At 36.9% G+C, this 26,382-nt stretch overlaps 2 protein-coding genes across 3 annotated transcripts; both read right to left on the bottom strand.

The window, feature by feature from the left end:
• Positions 1–1,835: 1,835 nt before the first annotated feature.
• Positions 1,836–12,298, bottom strand: LOC110451088. Of its 2 annotated transcripts, none has more exons than XM_021498945.1 (7): positions 12,194–12,298; positions 9,886–9,939; positions 5,019–5,149; positions 3,511–3,660; positions 3,280–3,326; positions 2,142–2,216; positions 1,836–1,914 (listed from the first exon to the last, which is right to left on the bottom strand). In XM_021498945.1, the coding sequence occupies exons 2-6, from the start codon at positions 9,927–9,929 to the stop codon at positions 2,145–2,147; spliced, it is 444 nt and encodes a 147-aa protein (XP_021354620.1). In that variant the 5' UTR covers positions 9,930–9,939; positions 12,194–12,298; the 3' UTR covers positions 1,836–1,914; positions 2,142–2,144. The 2 variants fall into 2 exon arrangements, with proteins under 2 accessions (XP_021354620.1, XP_021354619.1); XM_021498944.1 differs by lacking the exon at positions 12,194–12,298 and adding an exon at positions 11,897–11,928.
• Positions 12,299–19,670: 7,372 nt separating this feature from the next.
• On the bottom strand, positions 19,671–25,873 carry LOC110451072 (probable calcium-binding protein CML26). Its single transcript, XM_021498924.1, has 7 exons — positions 25,802–25,873; positions 23,687–23,749; positions 22,691–22,818; positions 21,952–22,101; positions 21,150–21,196; positions 20,110–20,173; positions 19,671–19,738 (listed from the first exon to the last, which is right to left on the bottom strand). The coding sequence occupies exons 2-6, from the start codon at positions 23,737–23,739 to the stop codon at positions 20,129–20,131; spliced, it is 423 nt and encodes a 140-aa protein (XP_021354599.1). The 5' UTR covers positions 23,740–23,749; positions 25,802–25,873; the 3' UTR covers positions 19,671–19,738; positions 20,110–20,128.
• Between the last annotated feature and the right edge of the window lie 509 nt (positions 25,874–26,382).

The following is a 26,382-nucleotide window of genomic DNA, read 5'->3' as shown; positions in this document are numbered from 1 at the left end:
CCCAACCTTAACACCGAACCTACCCACAAATCGGTCAAGCTCCAAAACATGGGCGTCAGCTACGTCGGTACACACGTTGACGGTCATCTGCTCGAATTAAAGTGAATGGAGATTCATCTGTGAAGAGCATGGATCTTCAACATCTCATAGGAAAATGTATGGGCATATAACAATTACATACGACGTTTTAGACGTTGCGGTTTAAGTTGTAAACCAACGTACTCTTGCCGTGCATGCAAATAACTTTAACGCAGTATCACTGTTTGGGGATGGAGCTGATAATTACGATTACCAATCCTTCGTCTTGCCGTTTCAGCTGTCGGTAACCTCTTGTTAAGAAGGTGTGTCGGCGTAATTACTCGGTCCTGACGTTGCGACGTTATGCGTAGGCGTCCTGAATATGATCGGTAATAGACTCTTCACGTGACGTTCAGACGATAACTTATAATTCCTTAATTGGAAAATCCATTTTCAATTCATTCTCAACTTCTCCTCGAATCTTCCAGTACTGACCATTCCCATGATACAATGTAATGATCTTGCTAGTGGATGGTATAAAGAAGTATATAGATGATAACGCCTTATATGTAATGGTGTTTTATAAAACCTGTCCTACCACTCAGTAACAAGATAGAAAGATGTTGCTCGATTTATCAACAAAACCCTAGTTGTACCATCTTCCTACTTACATTCATGCAAATCATGACTTTAAAAAGTTATTTTTTCACACTTACTATTTTTTGCATTGATAATTCAAACTTGTATTGCTGTTATTCTCATTTCCGAGACGTTTTGTAAGTACAGATGTGCATTATCAAATAAAAATAAAATCAACTTTCGTAAAGATTACAAACAGTAAATCAGCTGCTTATAGAAGATTCCTGAACCGTTAAACCCGTGTTGTCCTTATCTTTGATCGTGTCGAAAAATACAGGGTAAGGTTGTAATGTAGGTCGGGAGAGTGGTCTTCACATGACATATGTTCTCGTCAGGGATTCTATTTTAGCTATGTAGATACTGTATGTGTCTCACTTCAAGGCGAGTCATAACGACCCCTTTCAGATAAGACACTAAGACACTGTGATCGTGAGCCGCAGAATGCTGCCCTATTGAACGCTAAAACTTTACAATGGTTTTGTTGTTTATTTCCTATGCAAAAGTTTGTTTTTCATAAAGTTATAGCACCAAACATTTGATGATATAAAAGAGTGTGAGATCATAATAAATTAGACTGATGCTATGGACGAACGACGTTGATCGTTTTATCACAACATATGCAATAGGAAATAATATTCACCGAAATTCAATTAAGCACAATCAATTAAGCGCAATATTTAAAGCACAAAAAAATGTAAAAGTTAGAATTACACTAAAATATGTAAGTTTTAAGTATGTCTATTTGCTAGACATTTATGAGTAACTACTGATTAGCCTAAATTATTAATTTTCAAGAAGTTAGGTTGCACTGTATTGCAAACAATTAATCTCTCTAAAGGTGTATCTCTTTAAGAAAATATTAACATATTGATAAATATTTTATTATGTGATAGTTATGAAAAATATAAACGTTTTTTAATGTTTTTATGTGTACTATTAGGACATAACATGCCTCTAGCAACCCATTGTGATGTTGTTTGTTTATTTGTTTGGGTTGATCGGTCCCTCAATAAGTATGGTCCTTTAGGGATAGATGAAGATTAATATAGGCTAATGGAATCAGAGTTTATAAAACAGACTAATCTCTTTTGTGAAGTTTAATTATGCCTCCAGGTCCACGGAAGTGAAAATGGGCCAATTGTGAGTAACACACAATGCATTAGATACAACCAAGTGAGACCATGTCGGCGCACTTTATTTTATTGATATGATGGCTTTTACACAAAAGGTCATAAGCAAAGGTCACCGAACTGCCACCTAAAACACATTTTGAAGCATACATCAGTTACATATTTATGAATGAATCACACAATAGCAACGACACAGTAAGACGAAAGGTAAACTAACATTCGGTACATTATACATCATCAACAGGGTCTTAGAAAATAGGACAAAGGTAAATGATAAACAACAACATCTTTACGTAACGTATTCGTAGTTGCTGATTTGTTTGAGAAATGAAGTGAAACTTGAACAAAACCTACTGATCACTGGCTTGAAGGTGGAATTGGAGTTATCCCGATCAAAAATCCGTATTTTGCGATAGCTGTTTCTATGACCTGTAATAGAACAATATAAATTAAATTAATTCCTATCCCTTATTTTTTTTTCTTTAAATACGTCCTTGCTTTCTTTTTATTTAACAATTGATATATGAAGTTCTGATGACTAACTAGTCTAGAATTTTTCCGATGAATATTGGAAATTTCCAGATAAAATCCCTATAATTCCAAATCAATATAAAATGGAATGAAAAGCCAAAACATCATTTAAATTGCGAACTGTTTTTCATTTATAATATATGTAGGAATAGGACATAACATCGCAACGCCATTTTGGGGATCGCGAACCTGATTGACATAAACATTTCCCGCGGGATAATGATTCGGGAGCACGGAAAGGCCAGTGTTGACACCCAGTTTGACAAAGCAGTCTTTATAATAACACATGTAGGAAATGCTAGACTTATCAAGCGTTTTTGTTTCATGGATCATTTACGGACATAAATCATAACAGTAATTTCATGTTTATGTCGTGAGAGAACAATTCAACGCTGCTTCCTTCTACATTTAGTTTTTGGAAGAATTGGTCTTGCTTTACAGTACAACATAGTCCTGGTATCTACATGCCGGCGTGTGGAAATTGATCAATATATGCGTAAGTAAACTCACATATGTTCGTACTTTTAATGTTGAAACATCCAGATTATATGAGACCCATATGAGACCTCGAAATACTCTGTCAGTTTAAGCTTTGTCAGACTGATATCGTCGATACGTCAGACGACAGAACGTGTCACTGATGTGAAAATGGTGTAATATACTGAAATTGAAACTTACTTATTTTCAAAACTCATAATAATGATAATAATAATAAGACATGTATGATAAAAATAAAAATAAATGATACACTTAGTCTTTGGGTAATGTAATGGGAGACAACTCGAACGACAATGCTTTATGAAAAATCGGGGTTCGGAAAATCTTAAAAGAAGTCCCGTGAAAAAAAGGCTTTCATGTATATATGATCAGGGGTCACATGCGCTAACCAATCAACCAAACACAGAACTTGTAACAAAGCAAAAAATCAAATCGGAATGATTGTATATTAAATGACACCCACCTTGGTATAGTACGTGTCAAATTCTCGTCGGCTCACTAGGTTATCAGCTGTAAACAAAAATAGAAAAAATATTCAAAATCACTTTTTGTGTGTTATTCTTCGTAGAAATTTACTATGTACCAAATACCAGATGCAACTGGAAATAATTAATTTATACAATTTAAATAATTGCAAAACAAGTTTAAAAAACCCTAATATATTTATTAAAACTTGACTCTTAATAATACTAACCGTTCGTGTCCATCACTGTATACTCTCCTTGGATAGCGCTTACGTCAAGGAACCCGTCACCGTCATAATCAAGCTCTAGGAAGACTAGTTTTCTGAATGTATGGTTTGTGGAACGTGACTCGAACTCACTCTCGCTGACTTTCTTGTTGCCTAGCAACGAAAGAGGGCATATTTAGCTCGCAAGTATACAAAACACAATTTTAATATCTTCATTACATGTAATTTTTTTTATCTGTTTCAGACCTACTACTTTTTTCTCATAATATCTTAATAAAATCAAAATCAAAATCAACGAAACGCAGCCCTACCATGCTTTAAACAAGAACCACAGGGGACCTGTATTACTCTCTCGAATTGTTGTTTGGCATAAGTAATGTATTAAATCTTTGTCATACTGGAAGAGAAAAAAATGTGGAGATTTAAAGATGGTTGATAGATCTTTATAGTAGAAACCTACATAAGATTTGTTGGTCAAAGGCGTGGAAAATATAGGTCATATTCCTTCAATCGATCAATTGTTAGGGCAAATCGCATGACCCAGGTCTCTTTGACCGATAGACGAAACTTAATGTTTATAAGCATTTGACAAATGAGATAGTCAAAGTGGTTGGATACATGTATGATACAAACTGGATAATCCTTTGTTTTAGTAAGGAGCAGACCGAATACATATATTAACACTTCACAGATAGTAAGAACAATCTTAAGTGAATGTGGGAACAAACGTGTTATCGTTTTTGTTGATACCACTCCAGTGACATTTATATTTTTATTAAGATGATCCGATCAAGCTCGAAATATATCAAATCTAAGTCTCGTACTTTTTTATATGAGAACTGTTTACATATTATAGCATGTTTCCCCCCTAAACCGTAATCTTGACACTAAAAATCAAGATTCTACAACTAATGGATCTTAAAATGAAGTCATAAAGAGAAACATGTGTCGTCGGATGAACATCTCCTACGCAAGTGTTCGGGTAGATCTTGATTAGTCGTTTGAATATATCAACTTAGCCTTCTTATATCTTTGAATCAAGGCCGTTTGTTCTAAAAGTTGGACAGTTCTCCGTATTATTACACTGAGTACTAACTCGTAACACTGTACTGCCGGTATGCAGAAAACCTCTACAATGGTAAGCCAGGCCATATGATGAAAACATCAGGGAACAGAAATGTCATTCCTATCAGTATATTAAAGGAAATGCTAACACCTGGATAAGAGTACCAATTTTATAACAAAAATGACAGTCTCTTGTTTACGGGACCGGCCAAATCATACCCAGAGAACCACTTGGCCCGTGACCTCGTGTTAGAGGAAACTGTGACCTCCATGGTCTTGAATGTTTCATCAATGCAGTTCGTTTGAACAATCTTGGTAACTCTCTAGCCTAGTAAGTTGTTGGCTAAATATCAAGATTATATACCCTTTTGGCATTATATGTCCTGCAGAAGTCTACCGATTTTCGTTAAACCTTCATACACTAAAACACATTTTGGAAATCGTACCGTCGAAATCCACATGAAAAAAGCTGGCCTCGAGTTCTGATAACTGTATTATACCATCTCTGTCCGTGTCAACATCAGTGAAGGAATGGTCAACGGCCGTAATTATGTGCTGATGGGTGTCAAGCGGCGCTCTGTTAAAACATTAAACAGGTATTTCGTGTCTTCTATGAACAAGTTCGCAACATTGATAATTTCATGTCGTTGTATGAAATGAATTTTGTTGTAGCAAAAGTACGAATACATTTAGCAAAGACATCAACTATTGATGCCTTTTCCAGGTTTGGTGACATACATTTCATACATTAGTATATATATAAAATACGAGGAGAGAAAAGATATAACGGCCGACTTCAAAGTAGCTGCGTTCACCATTCAAAGGGATAATCAGTATTCTGAACCAGACTGAACCAGGTACTGAAACAGGTACTGAGCAGATAGATAACCAGACTGAACCAGGTACTGAGCAGATAGATAACCAGACTGAACCAGGTACTGAGCAGATAGATAACCAGACTGAACCAGGTACTAAGCAGATAGATAACCAGACTGAACCAGGTACTAAGCAGATAGTTAACCAGACTGAACCAGGTAATGAGCAGATAGATAACCAGACTGAACCAGGTACTGAGAAGATAGATAAACAGACTGAACCAGGTACTGACCAGCTAGATAACCAGAATGAACCAGGTACTGAGAAGATAGATAACCAGACTGAACNGAAGATAGATAACCAGACTGAACAAGGTACTGAGCAGATAGATAACCAGACTGAACCAGGTACTGACATCAACTGAGCAGATGGATAACCAGACTGAACAAGGTACTGACATCAACTGAGCAGATAGATAACCAGACTGAACAAGGTACAGAGTAGATAGATAACCAGACTGAACCAGGTACTGAGCAGCTAGATAACCAGACTGAACCAGGTACTGAGCAGATAGATAACCAGACAGAACAAGGACCAGAGTAGATAGATAACCAGACTTAACCAGGTACTGATCAGATAGATAACCAGACTGAATCAGACTGAAGCAGGTACTGAGCAGATAGATAACCAGACTGAACCAGGGACTGAGAAGATAGATAATCAGACTGAACCAGGTACTGACCAGCTAGATAACCAGAATGAACCAGGTACTGAGCAGATAGATAACCAGACAGAACAAGGTCCAGAGTAGATAGATAACCAGACTTAACCAGGTACTGAGCAGATAGATAACCAGACTGAACCAGGAACTGACATCAACTGAGCAGATAGATAACCAGACCGAACCTGGTACTGAGCAGATAGATAACCAGACTGAACGAGGTACTGAGCAGATAGATAACCAGACTGAACGAGGTACTGAGCAGATAGATAACCAGACAGAACAAGGGCCAGAGCAGATAGATAACCAGACTTAACCAGGTACTGAGCTGATAGATAACCAGACTGAACCAGGTACTGACATCAACTGAGCAGATAGATAACCAGACTGCACCAGGTACTGAGCAGATAGATAAACAGACTGAACCAGGGACTGACATCAACTGAGCAGATAGATTACCAGACTAAACCAGGTACTGACATCAACTTAGCAGATAGATAACCAGACTGAACAATGAACTGACATCAAATGAGCAGATAGATAACCAGACTGAACGAGGTACTGAGCAGATAGATAACCAGACTGATCCAGGTACTAAGCAGATGGATAACCAGGCTGAACCAGGTACTGACATCAACTGAGCAGCTAGATAACCAGACTGAACCAGGTACTGACATAAACTGAGCAGCTAGATAACCAGACTGAACCAGGTACTGACATCAACGGAGCAGAGAGAAAACCAGACTGAAGCAGGTACTGAGCAGATAGATAACCAGACTGATCCAGGTACTGACATCAACTGAGCAGATAGAAATCCAGACTGAACCAGGTACTGAGCAGATAGATAAACAGACTGAACCAGGGGCTGACATCAACTGAGCAGATAGATTACCAGACTGAATCAGGTACTGACATCAAGCTAGCAGATAGATAACTAGACTGAACCATGTGCTGACATCAACTGAGCAGATAGATAACCAAAGGTACTGAGCAGATAGATAACCAGACTGCACCAGGTACTGACATCAACTGAGCAGCTAGATAACCAGACTGAACCAGGTACTGAGAAGATAGATAACCAGACTGAACCAGGTACTGCCACCAACTGAACAGATAGATAACCAGTCTGAACCAGGTACTGACATCAACTGAGCAGCTAGATAACCAGACTGAACCAGGTACTGACATCATCAAATGAGCAGATAGATAACCAGACTAAACCAGGTACTGACATCAACTTAGCAGATAGATAGCCAGACTGAACAATGAACTGACATCAAATGAGCAGATAGATACCCAGACTGAACGAGGTACTGAGCAGATAGATAACCAGACTGATCAAGGTACTAAGCAGATAGATAACCAGGCTGAACCAGGTACTGAGCAGATAGATAACCAGACTGCACCAGGTACTGACATCAACTGAGCAGCTAGATAACCAGACTGAACCAGGTACTGAGAAGATAGATAACCAGACTGAACCAGGAACTGAGCAGATAGATAACCAGACTGAACAATGAACTGACATCAAATGAGCAGATAGATACCCAGACTGAACGAGGTACTGAGCAGATAGATAACCAGACTGATCCGGGTACTAAGCAGATAGATAACCAGGCTGAACCAGGTACTGACATCAACTGAGCAGCTAGATAACCAGACTGAACCAGGTACTGACATAAACTGAGCAGCTAGATAACCAGACTGAACCAGGTACTGAGCAGATAGGTAACCAGACTGAACCAGGTACTGACATCATCAAATGAGCAGATAGATAACCAGACTGAACCAGATACTGACATCAACTGAACAGATAGATAACCAGACTGAACCAGGAACTGAGCAGATAGATAACCAGACTGAACGAGGTACTGACATCAACTGAGCAGATAGAAATCCAGACTGAACCAGGTACTGAGCAGATAGGTAACCAGACTGAACCAGGTACTGACATCATCAAATGAGCAGATAGATAACCAGACTGAACGAGGTACTGAGCAGATAGATAACCAGACTGATCAAGGTACTAAGCAGATAGATAACCAGGCTGAACCAGGTACTGACATCAACTGAGCAGCTAGATAACCAGACTGAACCAGGTACTGAGCAGCTAGATAACCAGACTGAACCAGGTACTGAGCTGATAGATAACCAGACTGAACCAGGTACTGTCATCAACTGAACAGATAGATAACCAGTCTGAACCAGGTACTGAGATCAACTGAGCAGATAGATAACCAGACTGAAGCAGGTACTGAGCAGATAGATAACCAGAATGAATCAGGTACTGAGCAGATAGATAGAACCAGGTACTGACATCAACTGAGCAGAAAGATAACCAGACTGAATCAGGTACTGAGCAGATAGATAACGAGCAGATAGATAACCAGACTGCACCAGGTACTGAGCAGATAGATAAACAGACTGAACCAGGGACTGACATCAACTGAACAGATAGATAACCAGACTGAAGCAGGTACTGAGCAGATAGATAACCAGAATGAATCAGGTACTGAGCAGATAGATAACCAGACTGAACCAGGTACTGAGCAGATAGATAACCAGGTACTGAGCAGATAGATGTCCAGGTACTGAGCAGATAGATCACCAGGTACTGAGCATATAGATAACCAGGTACTGAGCCGATAGATAACCAGGTACTGAGCAGATAGATAACCAGGTACTGAGCAGATAGATAACCAGGTACTGAGCAGATAGATAACCAGGTCCTGAGCAGATAGATAACCAGGTACTGAGCAGATAGATAACCAGAACACACTTTGAATGTTCCTTCTTGTACTGTGACTCGATTTGTGTGACAATGATAGCGACGTGACGAGAAATGAATTGGTATGGAATTGTGTCGACTTGTGTCGAATTGGTAAATAGACTGGGAGACCACACAACTAATTAACTTTCCGAAAATGCAAATCTTTAGAGGAGTTCTGAGGAACGGCGTGCTCTCGTAGTTGTACCTAAGAGTTCTGACAAATAGAAATAACTGCTTAGCACATGGAACAAATTAAGGATAAGCGGGCTGCACATTCAAGTTTATTTTATTTATCAAATTTTAAACAATATATTAGGTTTATATCAATAATATCAATCTGACACTATTCTAAAGGGGGAAAATTATACATTGCCATCAAAATACTACTAGCTAGCTTCAACAGGCCACAGTAACATTTGGCGCTAGTTTGTCCTCCAATCATGTGTACATTGTGACGTCACGTTACTATTGTGAGTGATGACATGTAATTGTGACTTCATAATGATGAAGAACCATGTGAAGGGTGAAAGCCTCTAGTTTTGAAAGTTATCGTTTTATTGTATTTTTTCAATGCCTACCCTCTTCACATGGACACTTAATCGTTCAATAAAGAGCGTATATATAAAAGATATAACATATTATGTATACATAAAAAGAAAAAAAGTAAGAACCAGTTAGCTGGAATTTAAAACTTGTATACTGAGATTAATAAAGATAATGTGAAAGATTGTAACAGGCAATGCGTAGCTAGTGTTCTGTTAGATGCACATCAACGTCACTGTCACTACTTTGTTTCTATGACATTGGCTACATATCCTCCAATAACTGCTAGTGTCAGATGTGTTAATATACCAAGACTTTACAGCGATATTTCTACAAATCTACTTTATTTTTCCTGCACTGTCATGAAATGACTTGCACTAATCGAACAATGACCACAGCGTGACTTTGAACGACTGATATTTTTTAAACAAAATCCATAATCTTATAATCAATTACTACTCACGCAAACACCGAAGAAAATCCCAGAACAAAAATAAGCAACTGCATGTCGTTTAACCTGAAAGAAAACAAGCAATGAAATTACTTCATCGGAGTCCTTGATGCCAATGTGTCACAAGTTGTTATAGAGAGCATATTGCATGCTGACACGCGGACACTAAATCATAAAGTAGGGCAATTTGGTTTGACCGTTCAAAACCACAGAAATAGTTTGAAATCGAAAAGCAAATGCTGCTTTCGCTTGACGATGCGTCGTCGGAATGACACCATGCGTGTTTATTTACCCAAACAGCTTCTTTCTGCAAACCTCTTGATGTAATATGTATATTGGTCCTTTTTATATGGACCCACCCGATAACTGTCAAACAAGTATGTGTGTCGCCAGGTTAAGGACCTATGGTACACTAACATCTCACACGATGTAACAATAACTACATGTACATGCCCAAATGTCTACAATGAGGTGCTAAAGACGGATTATATTCACTGACTAAATCCGATTCTCTCTTTCTCGAATTACATATTGCAAATGTAGTTGTTATCAACAGCTATCAACCACCAGATCGTGCAACTCAACGTTTAGTCAGAGCAGTTTGTTGGACAGATTAGACAGTAAAAGGCAAAATGACGTCTTCAAAAGAACGGTTACACGGACTAAGGAATGGAATAAAATTATGTGGCATGTAAAACTAAGCACCAATGAGTTCAATACACAGGAGGATCAGGGACGGGAGGGCATATTGATTTGATTTCGGCATATTGATTCTGATGCGTATTAGTCAACCATAGCGTTATTTTCATTTTCACTTTATAATGCATTCGTTTTATGGAGTTTGGGTTTAGGATGACGCAGTGGATAGCGCACTCGCCATTCACCAAGGCGGCCGGGGTTCGATCCTCGGATCGGACGTGGAATGGTATGGGGTTATCTGCCAGACCACCTCCGTTTTCTCCGGGTTCTCCGGGTACACTGGGTTTCCTCTAATATTAAGACCCCCGTGTGGTAACATACAGACCAACAATATGTCGGTGAAAAAAGGAGACATTTTTGGGATACATACACATGTAGTGTAGCATTTGTTCTATTTTAGTATACAGCTGATTTAGAACAATGATGAATAGAGTAGTGACAACAGCAGTATTCTGACATATATATTAATTCATGATTTACCATTTTGTTATCTTTTTTGTTGCATTGCTAAGGACAGAAAATTCTCTCAAACAATGAAGAATCTTATATTAGCTACGTTAGCTGAATTGCAATCAGCGGAAAGCAACAAATTCGAACAATCATCAAACAACGTTTCGGGAAGGTTGGAGGGCGCAGTGGATAGCACTCTTGCCTTTCATCAATGGGTCCTGTTACTGATTCCCCGATTGGACGTGAACATGTAGGTCACCTGCCCAACCCCCTACCTGTCCAACCCCCTACCTGCCCAACCACGTTGGTTTTTTCAGTGTTGGGATTCCTCCCACATTAAGACCCCTCCCCCCGCCCCTTTCCAGAATTCCAGAAATTATATAATACCAATACCAATAGATAATTCAGGGCTCATAGTTCAGATCTCATGAACCGTGTCCGAAAGTGTCACTCCTAGCGAGGCGGATTATCAATTATTGCTCCTATGTAATATGAAACACTAATTGTAGATGTCCATGAACAATAAATAAAGAATGCACTTGAGCCAGATTGTGGGAAAGTGATCTTTCAACATCATAACTAGTTAGTTCAGTGTTTCGGGGGGAAATTATAAAGTAAAAGCAAATTTTAAATATGTTAATGTAAGATAATAAAATGGATGGAGATGATATTAAGCACGGAAATGATACAAAAGAAAAGTTAAAATCACACAGAATATTAATACTACCGGCCTTTTGATTATGTTTCCTGTTTTGGCAATAAGTCATGTTACGATGAAACAAAACGCCTTCATGTCTCAGAGAGGCATTTTTTACTTTGTCATTAATCTATATTACATCATTTTTTATAAAGATAAACAATTTGTTGTATTCACATCATCGGTGTTGACATTTTTCGCTTGCTGTTCATCTGTAACATTAAAAACAAACCGGCGTATGTCAATACGATGGTGTACAGACCAGATACATTAAGTTAGAAGTTGACATCGCTCTATCATGCATACAGTTCAAATTTGTATGTATAACATATCACCGATAAATGAGTTTATAATTCATATACTAGAAAAAAATGTGTATTCAAACCGCAAATATATTAAGTGAAACATACAGAAATGATTTAAATGTATTAAGTATTCTTAGTAAAAAAACAAACATCAATTTAGAATATGTACCTCGAGTGGCAAATATAGCGCTGATTGCTGAACCGTCGTCCAAAAGTGTTCTAAAGAAAACTCTTTTCTGTCAATGGTGAAGCTGTTATCTTGATAAAAATCACCTGACGCTCCTACAGAGGTCCAACGGTAAGCGAACTAACCTGATTGTTAAAGGATCGGCAAAAGTTCATGTGAATTTGTAATATGGAAGATAACGTTATGCCAAGTGACATAATGTACCAACAATACAATGTAACAATAGGAATACTCGTTTTCATTTCACACATTAATACAAGTAAGGTTCCACAGGCATGTGCTAGCTAACATAAATACAGTCCTCGTTTAGAAACATATCATGGGAGAAGTATGCATGTCTGCACACTCCAATGTTACAAAACAAATCAGAGAACTTAAATTTATATATAAAAAGTGCCAATACAGCCCTGCAAGTCCGCTGAAAGAATGGGCTTGTTGTGTCCCACATGATATTACCGCTGAGGTGACTAATAAAACAAAACAAATGTGGTTGGCTACAGAAACTGCTAAGGTCAGAATTTTAGTTTATCAACCTTGAGTTCGAATCGACACTTTGGTGTTCATTTGTTGTTTCCTTTTATTCATGTTTAAAATGTTATTAGCTTTACCTAAGAGGACGACAAACTACACAGTGCATCAGCTAACAACCAAAGTGGTTGTAATGGTTCTAACATAACCAAAGTGGTTGTAATGGTTCTAACATAACCACAGCATTGATAACTCCTGGAACATTCTTCTTTGAAAAGCTGTCAGATACATTTTACACGTTCAATTGTTTCAAAAACAAATATCATTATTTTGTATTTTGTGAACTTCCAAGGCCTGCTGTTTTTAGAGACTTTTCTCTAACAGAATTCGACTTGTGTCATTCAAAATGAGTGTCACATGTAATATCTTGGTTAATGACGGTATTTCAAAATTTGTTTGAATATCGTAACCTCGGTTTTCATGCTGTCTATTCGTATCAACCTTATAGCCAGGCTTCGTCCCTGACATGTGCTTGCAAGATGTCACATAGCGACATGTTAGGCATTATGTAGTTCAAAAAGGTAAATATTGTTTGGCAAGCAAAAAGGAAGGGTTAAGTCAGTGAAAGGTTCAATATAATTCGCATTTGACAGGTTAACGAGAATGCGCTAGCTTCACATTCACCTGTACAAGAGTACAGATGTTCCAGACTGGTGTCATTGAATTGGGTGACGTTTAGCTGAGTATTCGGAAGTAAGCGTCATTAACAGCTACTTATTATATAACATGATTTAACTTATTGATATATCTGATTATTATTTTGTGTATAACTTACGATATATTACATAGAGGATGTCATATTGAATTTATTAAACGAGTTCAATAATTTGATATAACACAAGCCTTTAGGCGAGTGTCATATCACAATATTGAACGTGTTTAATAAATTCAATACAACAATCACACGAATGTAAGATTTTATTTATCACACAACATTCATAATTATAAAAAAAATCAGCTGATTCTCTTTAGGAATTGACCGAAGTACTCTGATCATGATGAACAGTTTTAAATGCAATGGAAATGATTATTATGACAAAATAAACATTTCAAATTAGTTTAAAACAACAGTAATTATTATAAGCATGAACAGTTCTCGCAATCACATTGGTCGGATCATATACACGTGACCAGTCCTCAAAAACTCATATATGGTTATCTTGTGAATATCGATTTCTAAATATAGCCTATATGGAAATTCCCCGGCACCTTTCGTAGCGCATGCGCAGTTAGACCGGAACGCGATCTTTTTCAGACGACAATAGAAGATGGCTGCTGGCGAACGTTTCTCCTCCGTTACATTAGAAAATTACCAAACTATTCGAGGATAAAAATGCTGTTAACATAAAAAGGCCATTAAACACGCAGTGCATGTCCTCCATGCTTATATTAAGAATAAAAATGACGCTGAACAGTTGTATGTAAACTTGGCTAAATTTTACACGGAGGCTCGCGTACAAAAATCAGAACCCTGAGTTTTGTTTTATTTTATTTTGTTGCTGAAGCATAAAATAAAACAGTTATGGACTTTTGTGCTGGTAAATATGATGTGAAATGAATATGAAACAGTGATATTGACCTCGGCTTCGCCTCGGTCAATATCACTCTTTCCGGCTCATATCACATCTTATAAACCAGCACAAAAGTCCATAATTGTATATTATTATATGCTTGACTCTTTCTCGCCATCAGATTGGGCGGATCCTTTACACGTGACCAGTCCTCAAAAACGTATGTAGACTGGTTATCCGATGAATATTGATACCGCAGAAACACTTTTTTTTACACGTAGGCTAGCTCAAAAAGAAAAGACCCTTGAGGTTTTTTTTAATTTATTTGTTGAATCATATAATAAATCGGTTATGGGCTTTTGTGCTGGTAAATATGATGTGATATGAACCTGAAAATGTGATATTAACCTCGGATCTGCCTCGGTCAATATCATTTTTTCAGGTTCATACATTTTGTATCACAGCATATTCACTTGCACAAAAAGTCTATATTTTAAGTATGTATCATGTGGGATATTAAATAGAAATAGTGCCAATATTAGCACCTTTATGTTTTATTACACGTGCGAAATAACATATTTATGACATGGCTGTATGACATTATATAATGGATCTTTTATGTTATAACAATGTTTCTGAATTAGTACACAGGTGTGAAAATATACGGCGTACAGTTAGTGCGAACGTGTTTCTGCGGTATCAATTAAAAAATTTGATTACAAATAAGTGCAGCTTTATTTGCATGTTTAGAAACATAATTGGTAATGTTAATCAATATAATAATAGTCATATTTGATGTATGGTATTATGCTCGTGATATTGACTTGCAATATATTGAATCTATAGTTGTAGTTGAAGTTGAAGTTGAATTGCACTTACCTTTCTATGTGAAATAGTTTATCCTGCAAACAACCCGTCATCTTCAATCACAGGAAAACGACTCGTTCGTTCAGGCAGGGTCTTCGTTTACCGCGTCATAACTTTAATTGTAATCATGACGTCACTCCTTCTGATTATCTAGGTAGAATTTCAGCTTTTCACCAATAACGAAAAAAATACAAATTTATCTATTTGTTATCATTCCAGATGGACATTGAGTAAAACACTTTAAGAGGAAAAATATCCAAAGGCAGTTTCGGAAAACATACTTAATGATGCATTTTGACCCAAACACATCTTAGTGACACGGATACACAATGTAACTTCCCTCGTCGTTCAGGAAAACAATGATGACAATGTCAGAAACTCAGTACTTGGAGCTATGTAGTGCCATTGACACTAGGTATATAAGATCGTCTGTTCGACTACGATGTCGAACGGGAAAGCCGGACTCTCTGATTTGATGACAATAGTGCCACCAAAGGGTAGTCAAATGCACGGAGATTACAGCTACATGAGGATGTATGGGAATGACAAGCTTGATGGTTACGTTGGTGTTAATCTTGTGAATCAAATGTTGACAATTTCCGAACTTATCATATTGTTAGTTACTTTGTACGAATCACCAGTTAATATCGAGACTTTGTCTCAATAATGTACTTCAAGATAATCCGTAATCAGCATTTATGTATCAATAATTATCATATAATTCCCCTGTTATACAGCGAATACACCCATTTGCTATTTTTGCATATTAACTCATCCTATATGACCCGGAGCGATTTCGATTGGTTGACCGCATCACACTCTCCCATGATAAATAATTACTCTGCACTTTGTCTCGTTGTAAACATGTCCAATTGGTTCGATGTAAATGTGCATTCTGTGTCTGGAGGAAACATTAACGGTGGACATTTCAGCATAAATATTTATCAACAATCTCCCACATCACTTCCCAAACCTGGGAAACGACGTTGGATTATCGAAATCGGACAGGTGATAGTCAATCTCAGTGAAGCTGTTGAAACCTTAAATTTCAGTGTAGTATGGCGCTTTGTAGGGTCGCGAGCTGTGACGAGGCGTGAACAGTGTGAACTTGTTGCTCTGTTTGTTTAATATTTCAGCTGAAGCTCCATATTTGCACTTAAGGATTGGTTGTCATATTTTTGACATGCATTGGTGTGTAACATACATTGAATTACCTACATATTGCTAGCGCACGCACCATGTTAAATATGTAGGTAAGTCAATGTATGTTACACACCAATGCATGTCAAAAATATGACAACCAATAATTATATTTACATTTTTTGTTGATCAACTTACAGTTCACGAAGAAATAAAGACATAATATTAGTCTGGACACGTTTCAACGTCATGGTAAATCAATACGGAGAACAGCCACCAGTTGACAGTGGAGCAGTTCAATCTCCAACGTTACAGTAATGACGTCATAACCGTAGCGACGTCACAATGGCCCAATGTATGTTATACAGAAATATTTACATTTGGTTCTATATAACTACTAAAGTACTGCCAATAGCAGCTTCATCTTATGAGACTATAACTGAAGTTGGTCTTTGCACCTCCGAGCGACTTAACAGTGTCACTACCGAACTTATCGGTATCTTCTGCTTTGATCCCTAACCCCAGCTGCCTGTCTCAAGTGTCTGTGAGATCAACAAACAATTTTACGCCTGGAGTTTTCACCAATTCAACCTTCTCCGGTTGCACGATCAACATCAACAACATGCCGGACTGCAAATATAACTCTGACCTGATTACTGCGGGCTTCCGTTGAGTGCGTGCGCCGGATATAGGTCGCAATAAAATCGGAAAATGTTTTACGACACTTGATTAGTTACTTACAAAATGTCATTTGTTACTATTTATGAATCGAGAATATGATATACATATATAAATCAAAATCAAATGAAGTATTAACGAAAGTTGCGGAGTCTTTTCAATTTTGTATGGGAAATAGCGCATGACGTCAGCTGTTATCTTTGTGCCGTTCTAGATACTGACCTGACCTGACCTGACGGTAATAAGCGGGAAATTTGAAATTTGGAAAAGACGTATTATTTTTTTTGCGAATTCTTATTATGGAAATATAATTATAAGCAATAAACTGCATAGATGTGTCAGACCAACTGGTATAACTTCCACATGTGTCATTTATATCAGTTGGTCTGACACATCTATGCAGTTTATTGCTTAAATAACATGCATTGGACCCAGTAGAAACATCTAGGTTCTGTGCAATGGAACATTTAAATATAAAGCAATGAAATAATGGATTGAACATTAATATTATCCATGTCTTTTGGTGGATTTTTCAAAGATTCTTTTTACCTTTTTGCTACAGCACAGATATGTTTTGCCCTACATTTTAACAGTAGTACTTCGGTCGTGTCAACAAGAACAGCTGATAAAATAACGGTCGATGCAATTGTTTGTTTTAACGATTGAAAAAACAGTATTTCAGCTACATTTCAACTACATTTCAGCTACATTTAAGCATTGAACAGCTTTGCATTTAAGCATTGAACAGCTTTGCATTGAACAGCTAGCGCGCATTATGTTGTTTGCTTGCAAAGCTGTGTCATTCAAATATATGATAAATACCATACAAAAACAGTTCAATACTTATATATACGTTTTCTCTGCCTCTTATGTTCTTTTTTAACTTATAATTTATATTTAAAATCAAAAACACCGCCTTATCGACAGTCCACACAATTTCGTTCAATAGTTTGAACAGCGTATTGTCGCGTGCTGATTGGCAAACAAAGTAGTACTTTGAAATTTTAACAAACACTTCAATTTCATTCCACAATTCAGTATCAATACAATTGCGTATGATATGTCTATAGGGTGATTTAAGTTTATCAATAGAACTCTGAGCTGAAAGTTAGATTTGAAATTGTTTCGATTTTTCCCCGGAACAAATTTCGCGCATGGACAAATACAGTGAACACCGTAAAGCCGACCTTGCCCTCCACGAGGGATCCGGAGTTATTTTTAGAAGTTAATTCGAACTATTCTCTTTGCTCATTTTGTGAAGAATCCAGGCGTGAATTTATTTGTTGATTGTATGGGAACCTGACAACAGTCGGTAGATTCTATAACAGTCTCGTTATTTGACACGTCGTTAAAAACTGAGGAACCGTGGATGCGAGACGCGTGAAATTGATAGTGTTTGAAGTGAGTGATCTTACGACGGAGCACAGGTTCGTTACAAATGTCTGAAATGTTTATGTGTGCTGTGACTCATATCAGTAGGTCTGTAACATATGTGTAGGTCTATAGAATATGTGTATTTCAGACATTTGTAACGAATCCCTGTTGATCAGTGCAGTGTAACAGACGATATTTCTGATAAATTGCATGAGCGTTAAATTGTTTCCATTACCGGCATTGGTGATTTCAACCGATGTGCATTTTGTACGATACATTATGTATTGCAGACCCTGGTCTTGTTTTCGTTGATATAAAAGTGTTTTATATTTTATTTTTTATTTTGCACATAAATTTTCAATGACATTGTCAAATCTAACAATGCCCAGCGATATTTCAGCAGCCGTCATGTTTATTTATATTGAATATTGTAGTTCCGGTCAGTGTTATATTAATACGCTAAGAATTGTGTCTCGTGATGCATGGTAATTAAAGTCCCATCAACGACAAAGCTTTTAAAGAGGCTATATAGTGGCAATGCCATGCAAATGTAAATATATGTATATAATAACAAGGATCGCCAGAGGCTCGTTAAAATGAAAAAATCTTAGACACGTATGACATGGAAATGAGTGTAAGATCCTATATATATTGTATATCTATCAGGGAGGTAGAAAACAATTATAAAATTGTAGAAGGTGGTTTAAAAACTTTCTTTATAGACGAAGGGGATTTTTTTTACATATTTTACATCAATAATGTTATGCTATACGTGATCTATAAAGCTGCATGCAACTTACAATACACGAAAAACAAATCAAATATAAATAAAAACAAGACCAAATTAAGCTTGTGATCATTCGAGGACAACATCAGTGTTCCGTTTTGTAAATCAGACTAGTCTGAATAAATTGTTACTTTTCATGAACCTTGTCCCGATATAACGTTTTATTTTCATTTGTGCAAGAACAATGGTATACATTAAAAATGTATACATGCAGGATAAAGCGCACAGAAGCAAAATAAAGAGTGTGTACAGCTAGGAAAACGTATATCGTGTTTTATGAAAGGAGAAAAGTTCATTTAAGGAAGTGCCCCCTGTGTGATATGCATGCATGGTTGTGAGTGTGTGCGCGTGCGCGAGTGCATGCGTTCATGTGTGTGAAAGAGGAGGATATGTTGGTGTATATGCCTCCTTGTGAAAGCGAAGATCTGATGCCGACTTTGTAGTGCTATCTCACTGCAATATAATGCCGAAGGCACCCAGTACAGTATCCCACCCGGTCACGTTATGCTGACAACAGGTCAACGTTGATTTAATCATGAAGTTCTGAATAAAAACAAAGTACAAAACAACAGGAATATGCTAAAGTTATTTATTAGAGTCCATATTTCAAATATGTTATCATACATCACACCGGCTAGTCTCCTGTAAGATAAAACAGCAAAATGACAAAATCTTTATAGAAATGTGATTACACTTTGCAATATCAGATCAGTTCTTTAATTTCTATACTTCTATGAGAGTGTTATTTTCACTATTACCTCAGTCTAATATGTTTTAACTTAATAATGATCCAATAAAGTGCAGGTACTTTCCAAGTTTATTTTATATAAGCTAAAACCATCACTGCCGGCTATTAGCAGTGCCGCCCTACGTATATTTTATTACTAATATGTTTGCAACACTTTTGAAATATATGACATTAACATAAATATCTCATTAACATAAATGTTATTTATGTTTTCCCGAACCGGTCTAGTTAACAAAATAAGAATGGTGCGACATGTAACACTTACCCACATGTAATGTCGTCTTCTATCCTAATAAATGCCCGTAATTCAAGATCGCATTCTCCACAAGCTGCAACATAGCAATTAACTAAAACAGTTAGGCGCGGTCATGATGTACTGGTTCGGAAAACCAGATGTGAATCAAATACATTCCCTATAATCACATGTCAGATTGTTCTCTAATTTCAAAAAGTGTTTGCCACAAATACGAACATAAATGATTTCAGTACATATTTTGTGACATTGTTTACGCAGTTAAGATTTCATCCAGAAAAGATAGCTTGTGAAAGGGAGTTGAATTATGAACAATGGAATCTCTATTAATAATACCTTACAAGGACGAAGCCCGTATTAAACCTGATAGTCTCGGATAAGCAAACAATTGTATCTTTCTCTTCCGACTGAATTTCCCCGGTCACGTTTCTCTTATTTACAGTCTTTTTATGAAAATATGCTTAAAATACAACGCCAGCGTTCCGGGTCACTGAAGCAGGCGATAGCAATATTGCGAATGGCTGATCATTTTTACCCATTCTTTTATTTTTCGATTCCGGAGTAATCCATTTCTTTTTGTACTTGTTATAGGGAAACATGTTTTTCCCTTCGATTAATCGTGTTTCGCGATTTGAAATAAACAAAGGTGTTAATGTCATCCTCTTCTGTTTCAACAGTAGAATAGACCTATTTTGATTCGTAATCTTTTTGTCCCTAGCATCACTTTTGAATCAGTGTAAATCATTATGGAATACTGTGTATTTTTCCACCACTGTAAAGGTACAATTACCCGTGTGTGAGTCATGTTCACCTTTCGCGAGGGATTCGCTCTCGTGAAACATTTTTAATCTCGGGAATAGAAAATAAGGTTTTACTACAACGCGGTAAATAAATGTATAATATCATCCGTCAGGTTTAAATTTATTTGTCATATATAAACGATAAGGAAGATAATGTTGATCCTGCAAACAACACTGAAAAAGACTAACAGACACACATTATAGTTTCCTTGTTCACCTATAGGAGGATATGTTTAGTTCGAGGATACGTACCGCGGTGTAATACTTGTCGAATTCACCCCGACTTACAGTGTTGTCGCCTTGAAAAAACAACAAAAAACATAAGCTTAATCAAACAGATCAAGATACAAAAGATGTTTTGTTCAAAAGATAGAAAAACAACTTACAAATATTTAACATATATACCAATACCCATATCCAGGGACGCATAGGGATTTATAGTAAACTGTCCCTGCCATATCATAACTAAGTAATATTTTGTTTCTATACTAACTTTAATTTACGCTTCGATATTACAAGTTCTAGTATTATTTTCATGGTTGGTTCAACAAATATACACAGCTTACAAATAATGTTAAATATGAGTCTAGTACGAAGATGATCAGGTGCAAAATAATTTAATTTCATTCTTGTCATTCAGTAACACTTCCTTATAGTATTCAACTTAGTGGTGCAAAACACATCCCAATATAATGATAATCAGGGTAGTGTTTTACTGGGCAGTCAAAACACAGCCACGACATAGTGATAAACAGGATAATGTTTTACATGGTAGTAAAAACACATCCCAATATAGTGATTATCAGGGTTGTGTTTAACTGGGCAGTCAAAACACAGCCACGATGTAGTGATAATCAGGATAATGTTTTACAGGGTAGTAAAAACACATCCCAATATAGTGATGATCAGGGTAGTGTTTTACTGGGAAGTCAAAACACAGCCACGATATAGTGATAATCAGGGAAGATAAAAAGCGCTAGTATTTCCAGATTTGTGTTTATTGCTCTAACATAAAATGATAACACATGCAATATAATATAAACGTGATACTAACTGTTGGTATCCATCACCGTGTACTCTCCCATAATGGCAGCACGACCTACATAGCCGTCCCCATCGTAGTCCATCTCCTGGAAGATTATTCCTCGGTAGGTGTGATCTGTACCAAACTGTTCGTACTCTGCCTCGCTTACTCGTCCATCGCCTAGGATAAGATATGTAAGTGAAATCTTTTCATCACATTTCTGAGTATGTGTTCGAATATTTACATAATAATCTGCTGCTACCCACTGCATGATTCATAAGAGACGACTACTGAGTGAACCCCTGTTGCGTTTGTACACTCTATAAGTGCTGCGGGAAATGAATCTGTTGCACATCGCAGGATTGGGGATATTTAAATCTTCTTCTTCCTTTAATGGAGAATACTCTGTCTAGAGTGTTAAGTTCTCCAGCGCGACTTTGTTATTTTTTCTAACGACTATCTTGGCTATATTTTGATTTAAGCAGTGGTGTTGAGCGTGCGCAAAAACAAAGAAATAATTTGTATGTTTTGCTCTCTGCTGGAACTAATCATTTGAATTGGGGGTATTGATAACTGGTTTACTCGGTTTTTTCTATAGTGTGCTATAGTTCTAGTTCCGTTCTATACGGAATGGGTACATTCATAAGCGACCTTATTCATCGTCATGATATGACGTTAGCTGTTTCAGTGACGTAATTCCCAAAACATACAGCCATGTAACAACCTAAAAGGTCAGGTTTTCACTTGACCCTTTCAAAGGTTTACTAACCATCAGCATCAAAGCGTTCCCATGCTGCTTCTAACTCAGTCAATTCCACAAAAGTATTGTTATTGATGTCAACCACCTCGAAAAGCTTATCCATACCAGCAACGATTTGTGAATGAGTAGCATTTTGTCTATAAAGGAGAAGGAAAAAGTTAATTTAGGCCAATATATTCCGGTCATATGTATGTTTAGATCAATATACATACAAGAATACTAAGTAGGTTTGGACACAATTCTTAAAAGGTTCATGAAACTAAAGAAGAACCTTTTTCAAACACATAATAATATTGACAGCACATGTAGTAAAGATCAAGGGAGACGAAAAACGCAAAAAGCAAAGAGTTGGTCAATAACACAGCCCGAATATGTATAAGGCATTTATAACGACCAGCATAGCATGTGTAAGTAGTTCATAGTTATGGCAAACAAAACATATATCAGACGGTACTGTGAAAATGTTCTGGATACAGGACACCTGCATTCACATTTAATAATGTGCATGCATGTACAAGAAGGCCATCTTCTCCGAAAAAGAATTATGTAGAATTCCCGATTATACATTGTATTACGACCGACAAAACATAGATACACCTAGCATAGATACACTGTAGCATAGATACACTGTAGCATATATACACTGTAGCATAGATACACTGTAGCATAGATAATTACAACAAAACATAGATGCACTGTAGCATAGATAATTACAATAAAACACAGATGCACTGTAGCATAGGTAATTACAACAGAACATAGATACACTGTAGCATAGATAATTGCAACAGAACATAGATACACTGTAGCATAGATAATTACAACAAAACATAGATGCACTGTAGCATAGGTAATTACAACAAAACATAGATACACTGTAGCATAGATAATTACAAATAGAATATGTGCTAGGAGGTATGTCCATCGAAAAAACGACCAACAGCACATGTGTAATTAGATATATCACAAATTACCAATGGAATATGTGTTAAGTATAATACTTACGCGAGTGATGAACTCAGTGCGAGGAGAAAAACTAGACCACCGATTCCGTACATGATTGCAACGCTGACCAAACACAATAAGATAAAGAATTAACAGAAATGCCTCAACCTATAACCACATTTAGACATGTTACAAAAACACATATGTAAGCGTGTATTTTCTCACTTTAGTAAAAAAAAGCGATATCTTAAGTTGTACTTTGTAGTAATACATCTTTCATTCATTTTAAATAAAATCCTTTAAAAGTCGATTTCGTCTCTTTTATCTTTTTCTACTGAACGAAAACTTAAGGTTGTTGGGTAGCTGGATCAAATAATACATATTTGTTTTCTTATCTGTCAGTAATAGCCAGAACATGCCACCTCCCCAAAAAAATAGACGTCATTTGTTTCGGTTAATGCAGTGTTGGTATATCATATATTGTATACGATTTCGTACTGAAAGTTAATCATTTCATGAGTAACAACCAGTATCTAAGTAAGGCTATTCCCATCACTCTTCACTGATTCTTAGATTTGTGTTAGGTATATATAAATACGTTTTTAATTATTTGATGGAAATAAGTTATCTTTCATATTTTGATAGTTTATAAATATACATGTAAGAATAGATATACATTTTCCCAGTGCAATTTAGCTTAAAGTTCAACCTGCGTGCGTCTCATGTCATATTTCTATTACACAGCAGCGCGAAAGGGAACTCACCTGTACAAACTTATCGATCACGCAAAACTCACCTGTACAAACCGATCGATCACGCAAAATTCACTTGTACAAACCTATCGATCACGCAAAACTCACCTGTACAAACCGATCGATCACGCAAAATTCACCTGTACAAACCTATCGATCACGCAAAACTCACCTGTACAAACCGATCGATCACGCAAAATTCACCTGTACAAACCTATCGATCACGCAAAACTCACCTGTACAAACCGATCGATCACGCAAAATTCACCTGTACAAACCTATCGATCACGCAAAACTCACCTGTACAAACCGATCGATCACGCAAAATTCACCTGTACAAACCTATCGATCACGCAAAACTCACCTGTACAAACCGATCGATCACGCAATATTCACCTGTACAAACCTATCGATCACAAAAAACGCACCTGTACAAACCTATCGATCACGCAAAACTCACCTGTACAAACCTATCGATCACGAAAAACTCACCTGTACAAACCTATCGATCACGCAAAACTCACCTGTACAAACCTATCGATCACGCAAAACTCACCTGTACAAACCTATCGATCACGCAAAACTCACCTGTACAAACCTATCGATCACGCAAAACTCACCTGTACAAACCTATCGATCACGCAAAACTCACCTGTACAAACCTATCGATCACGCAAAACTCACCTGTACAAACCTATCGATCACGCAAAACTCACCTGTACAAACCTATCGATCACGCAAAACTCACCTGTACAAACCTATCGATCACGCAAAACTCACCTGTACAAACCTATTGATCACGCAAAATTTACCTGTACAAACCTATCGATCACGCAAAACTTACCTGTACAAACCTATCGATCACGCAAAACTCACCTGTACAAACCTATCGATCACGCATCGAAATGACCTTTGACTGCGTCATACATGTACGTATGATAAGCCCAGAAAACACAGATAAATGTACACTATCGCGTGAAGATTGAGTACGAATCAAGAAAATATTGACTGTTGTCACTGAAACCAACGTTTTATTTCTACTAAAGTGTACCTTCAGGACTTGTAACACTTGTATGTATACTTAAAATAAATTGCTTTAGCGTGTCAAAAGAACGTTGACATGATTGTTTTGTATTGGGTTTTTTCAGAGATAATCGAAATGCCGAAATTTCAAAAACATAGGCAATGGGCTATAAACTGGCGTTATATTAACAGATTGGATCTGAACACGTATTTCTGAATATGTGACACGTGTAAAAACAAACAGGGTGTATACTGTGGTAAGCAAATAGAACATTTTACTCAAATCACGGTAAAGATCATGTCGGTCTCAGGTTGTTGTTCAGCATTCTGCGCTTAAACATTTACATTTTTATCTGTATTGTGCTAAACGTAACAGAAACAATGGAAGCTATGTGCTTACCTGGGTGACGTCCTACAAGAAGAACTGATAGTTAAGTTTTCAGGCTTTTTATATGTAGCTGTCTTACATAGTCCTGGTCCTTATCTTTAGTAGCGAACACCTGTTTGTTTCACTTAACATGGCGTTTCTATAGACAGTTTCCCAGGATTGAAATGTTTCAGTGTATCAACATACGAATTTATACCGTAGGTTATACTATATTCTACTTCGTTTTTTGATATAACAACACTTTTCATTGGTTAATGAACATTAATTATTGGACGTTAGACCATGCACGTGCGTGTATTATTTTTAAACACACCAACGCTGTCCCAAAAACCTCCCCCGCAAATGTACCAGTAAAGAAGAGAGTTTTGGGACTGATTTCGTTTAGTCGAATTAGGGTACCTACATTTCATTTGGTATGTTTTTAAGGATTTGCTAGCAGACAAACAAAACACATTATAGTTATCCTCTAGATCTACTTATATACACACATTACAACACATTATAGTTATCCTCTAGATCTACTTATATACACACAATACAACACATTATAGTTATCCTCTAGATCTACTTATATACACACAATACAACACATT

Source organism: Mizuhopecten yessoensis, unplaced genomic scaffold (genome assembly GCF_002113885.1).
Source record: "Mizuhopecten yessoensis strain PY_sf001 unplaced genomic scaffold, ASM211388v2 scaffold5789, whole genome shotgun sequence".
Lineage (NCBI taxonomy): Eukaryota > Metazoa > Mollusca > Bivalvia > Pectinida > Pectinidae > Mizuhopecten > Mizuhopecten yessoensis.
The sequence above is the reverse complement of the archived record's forward strand: the minus strand, read 5'-3'. Positions and strand labels throughout refer to the sequence as shown.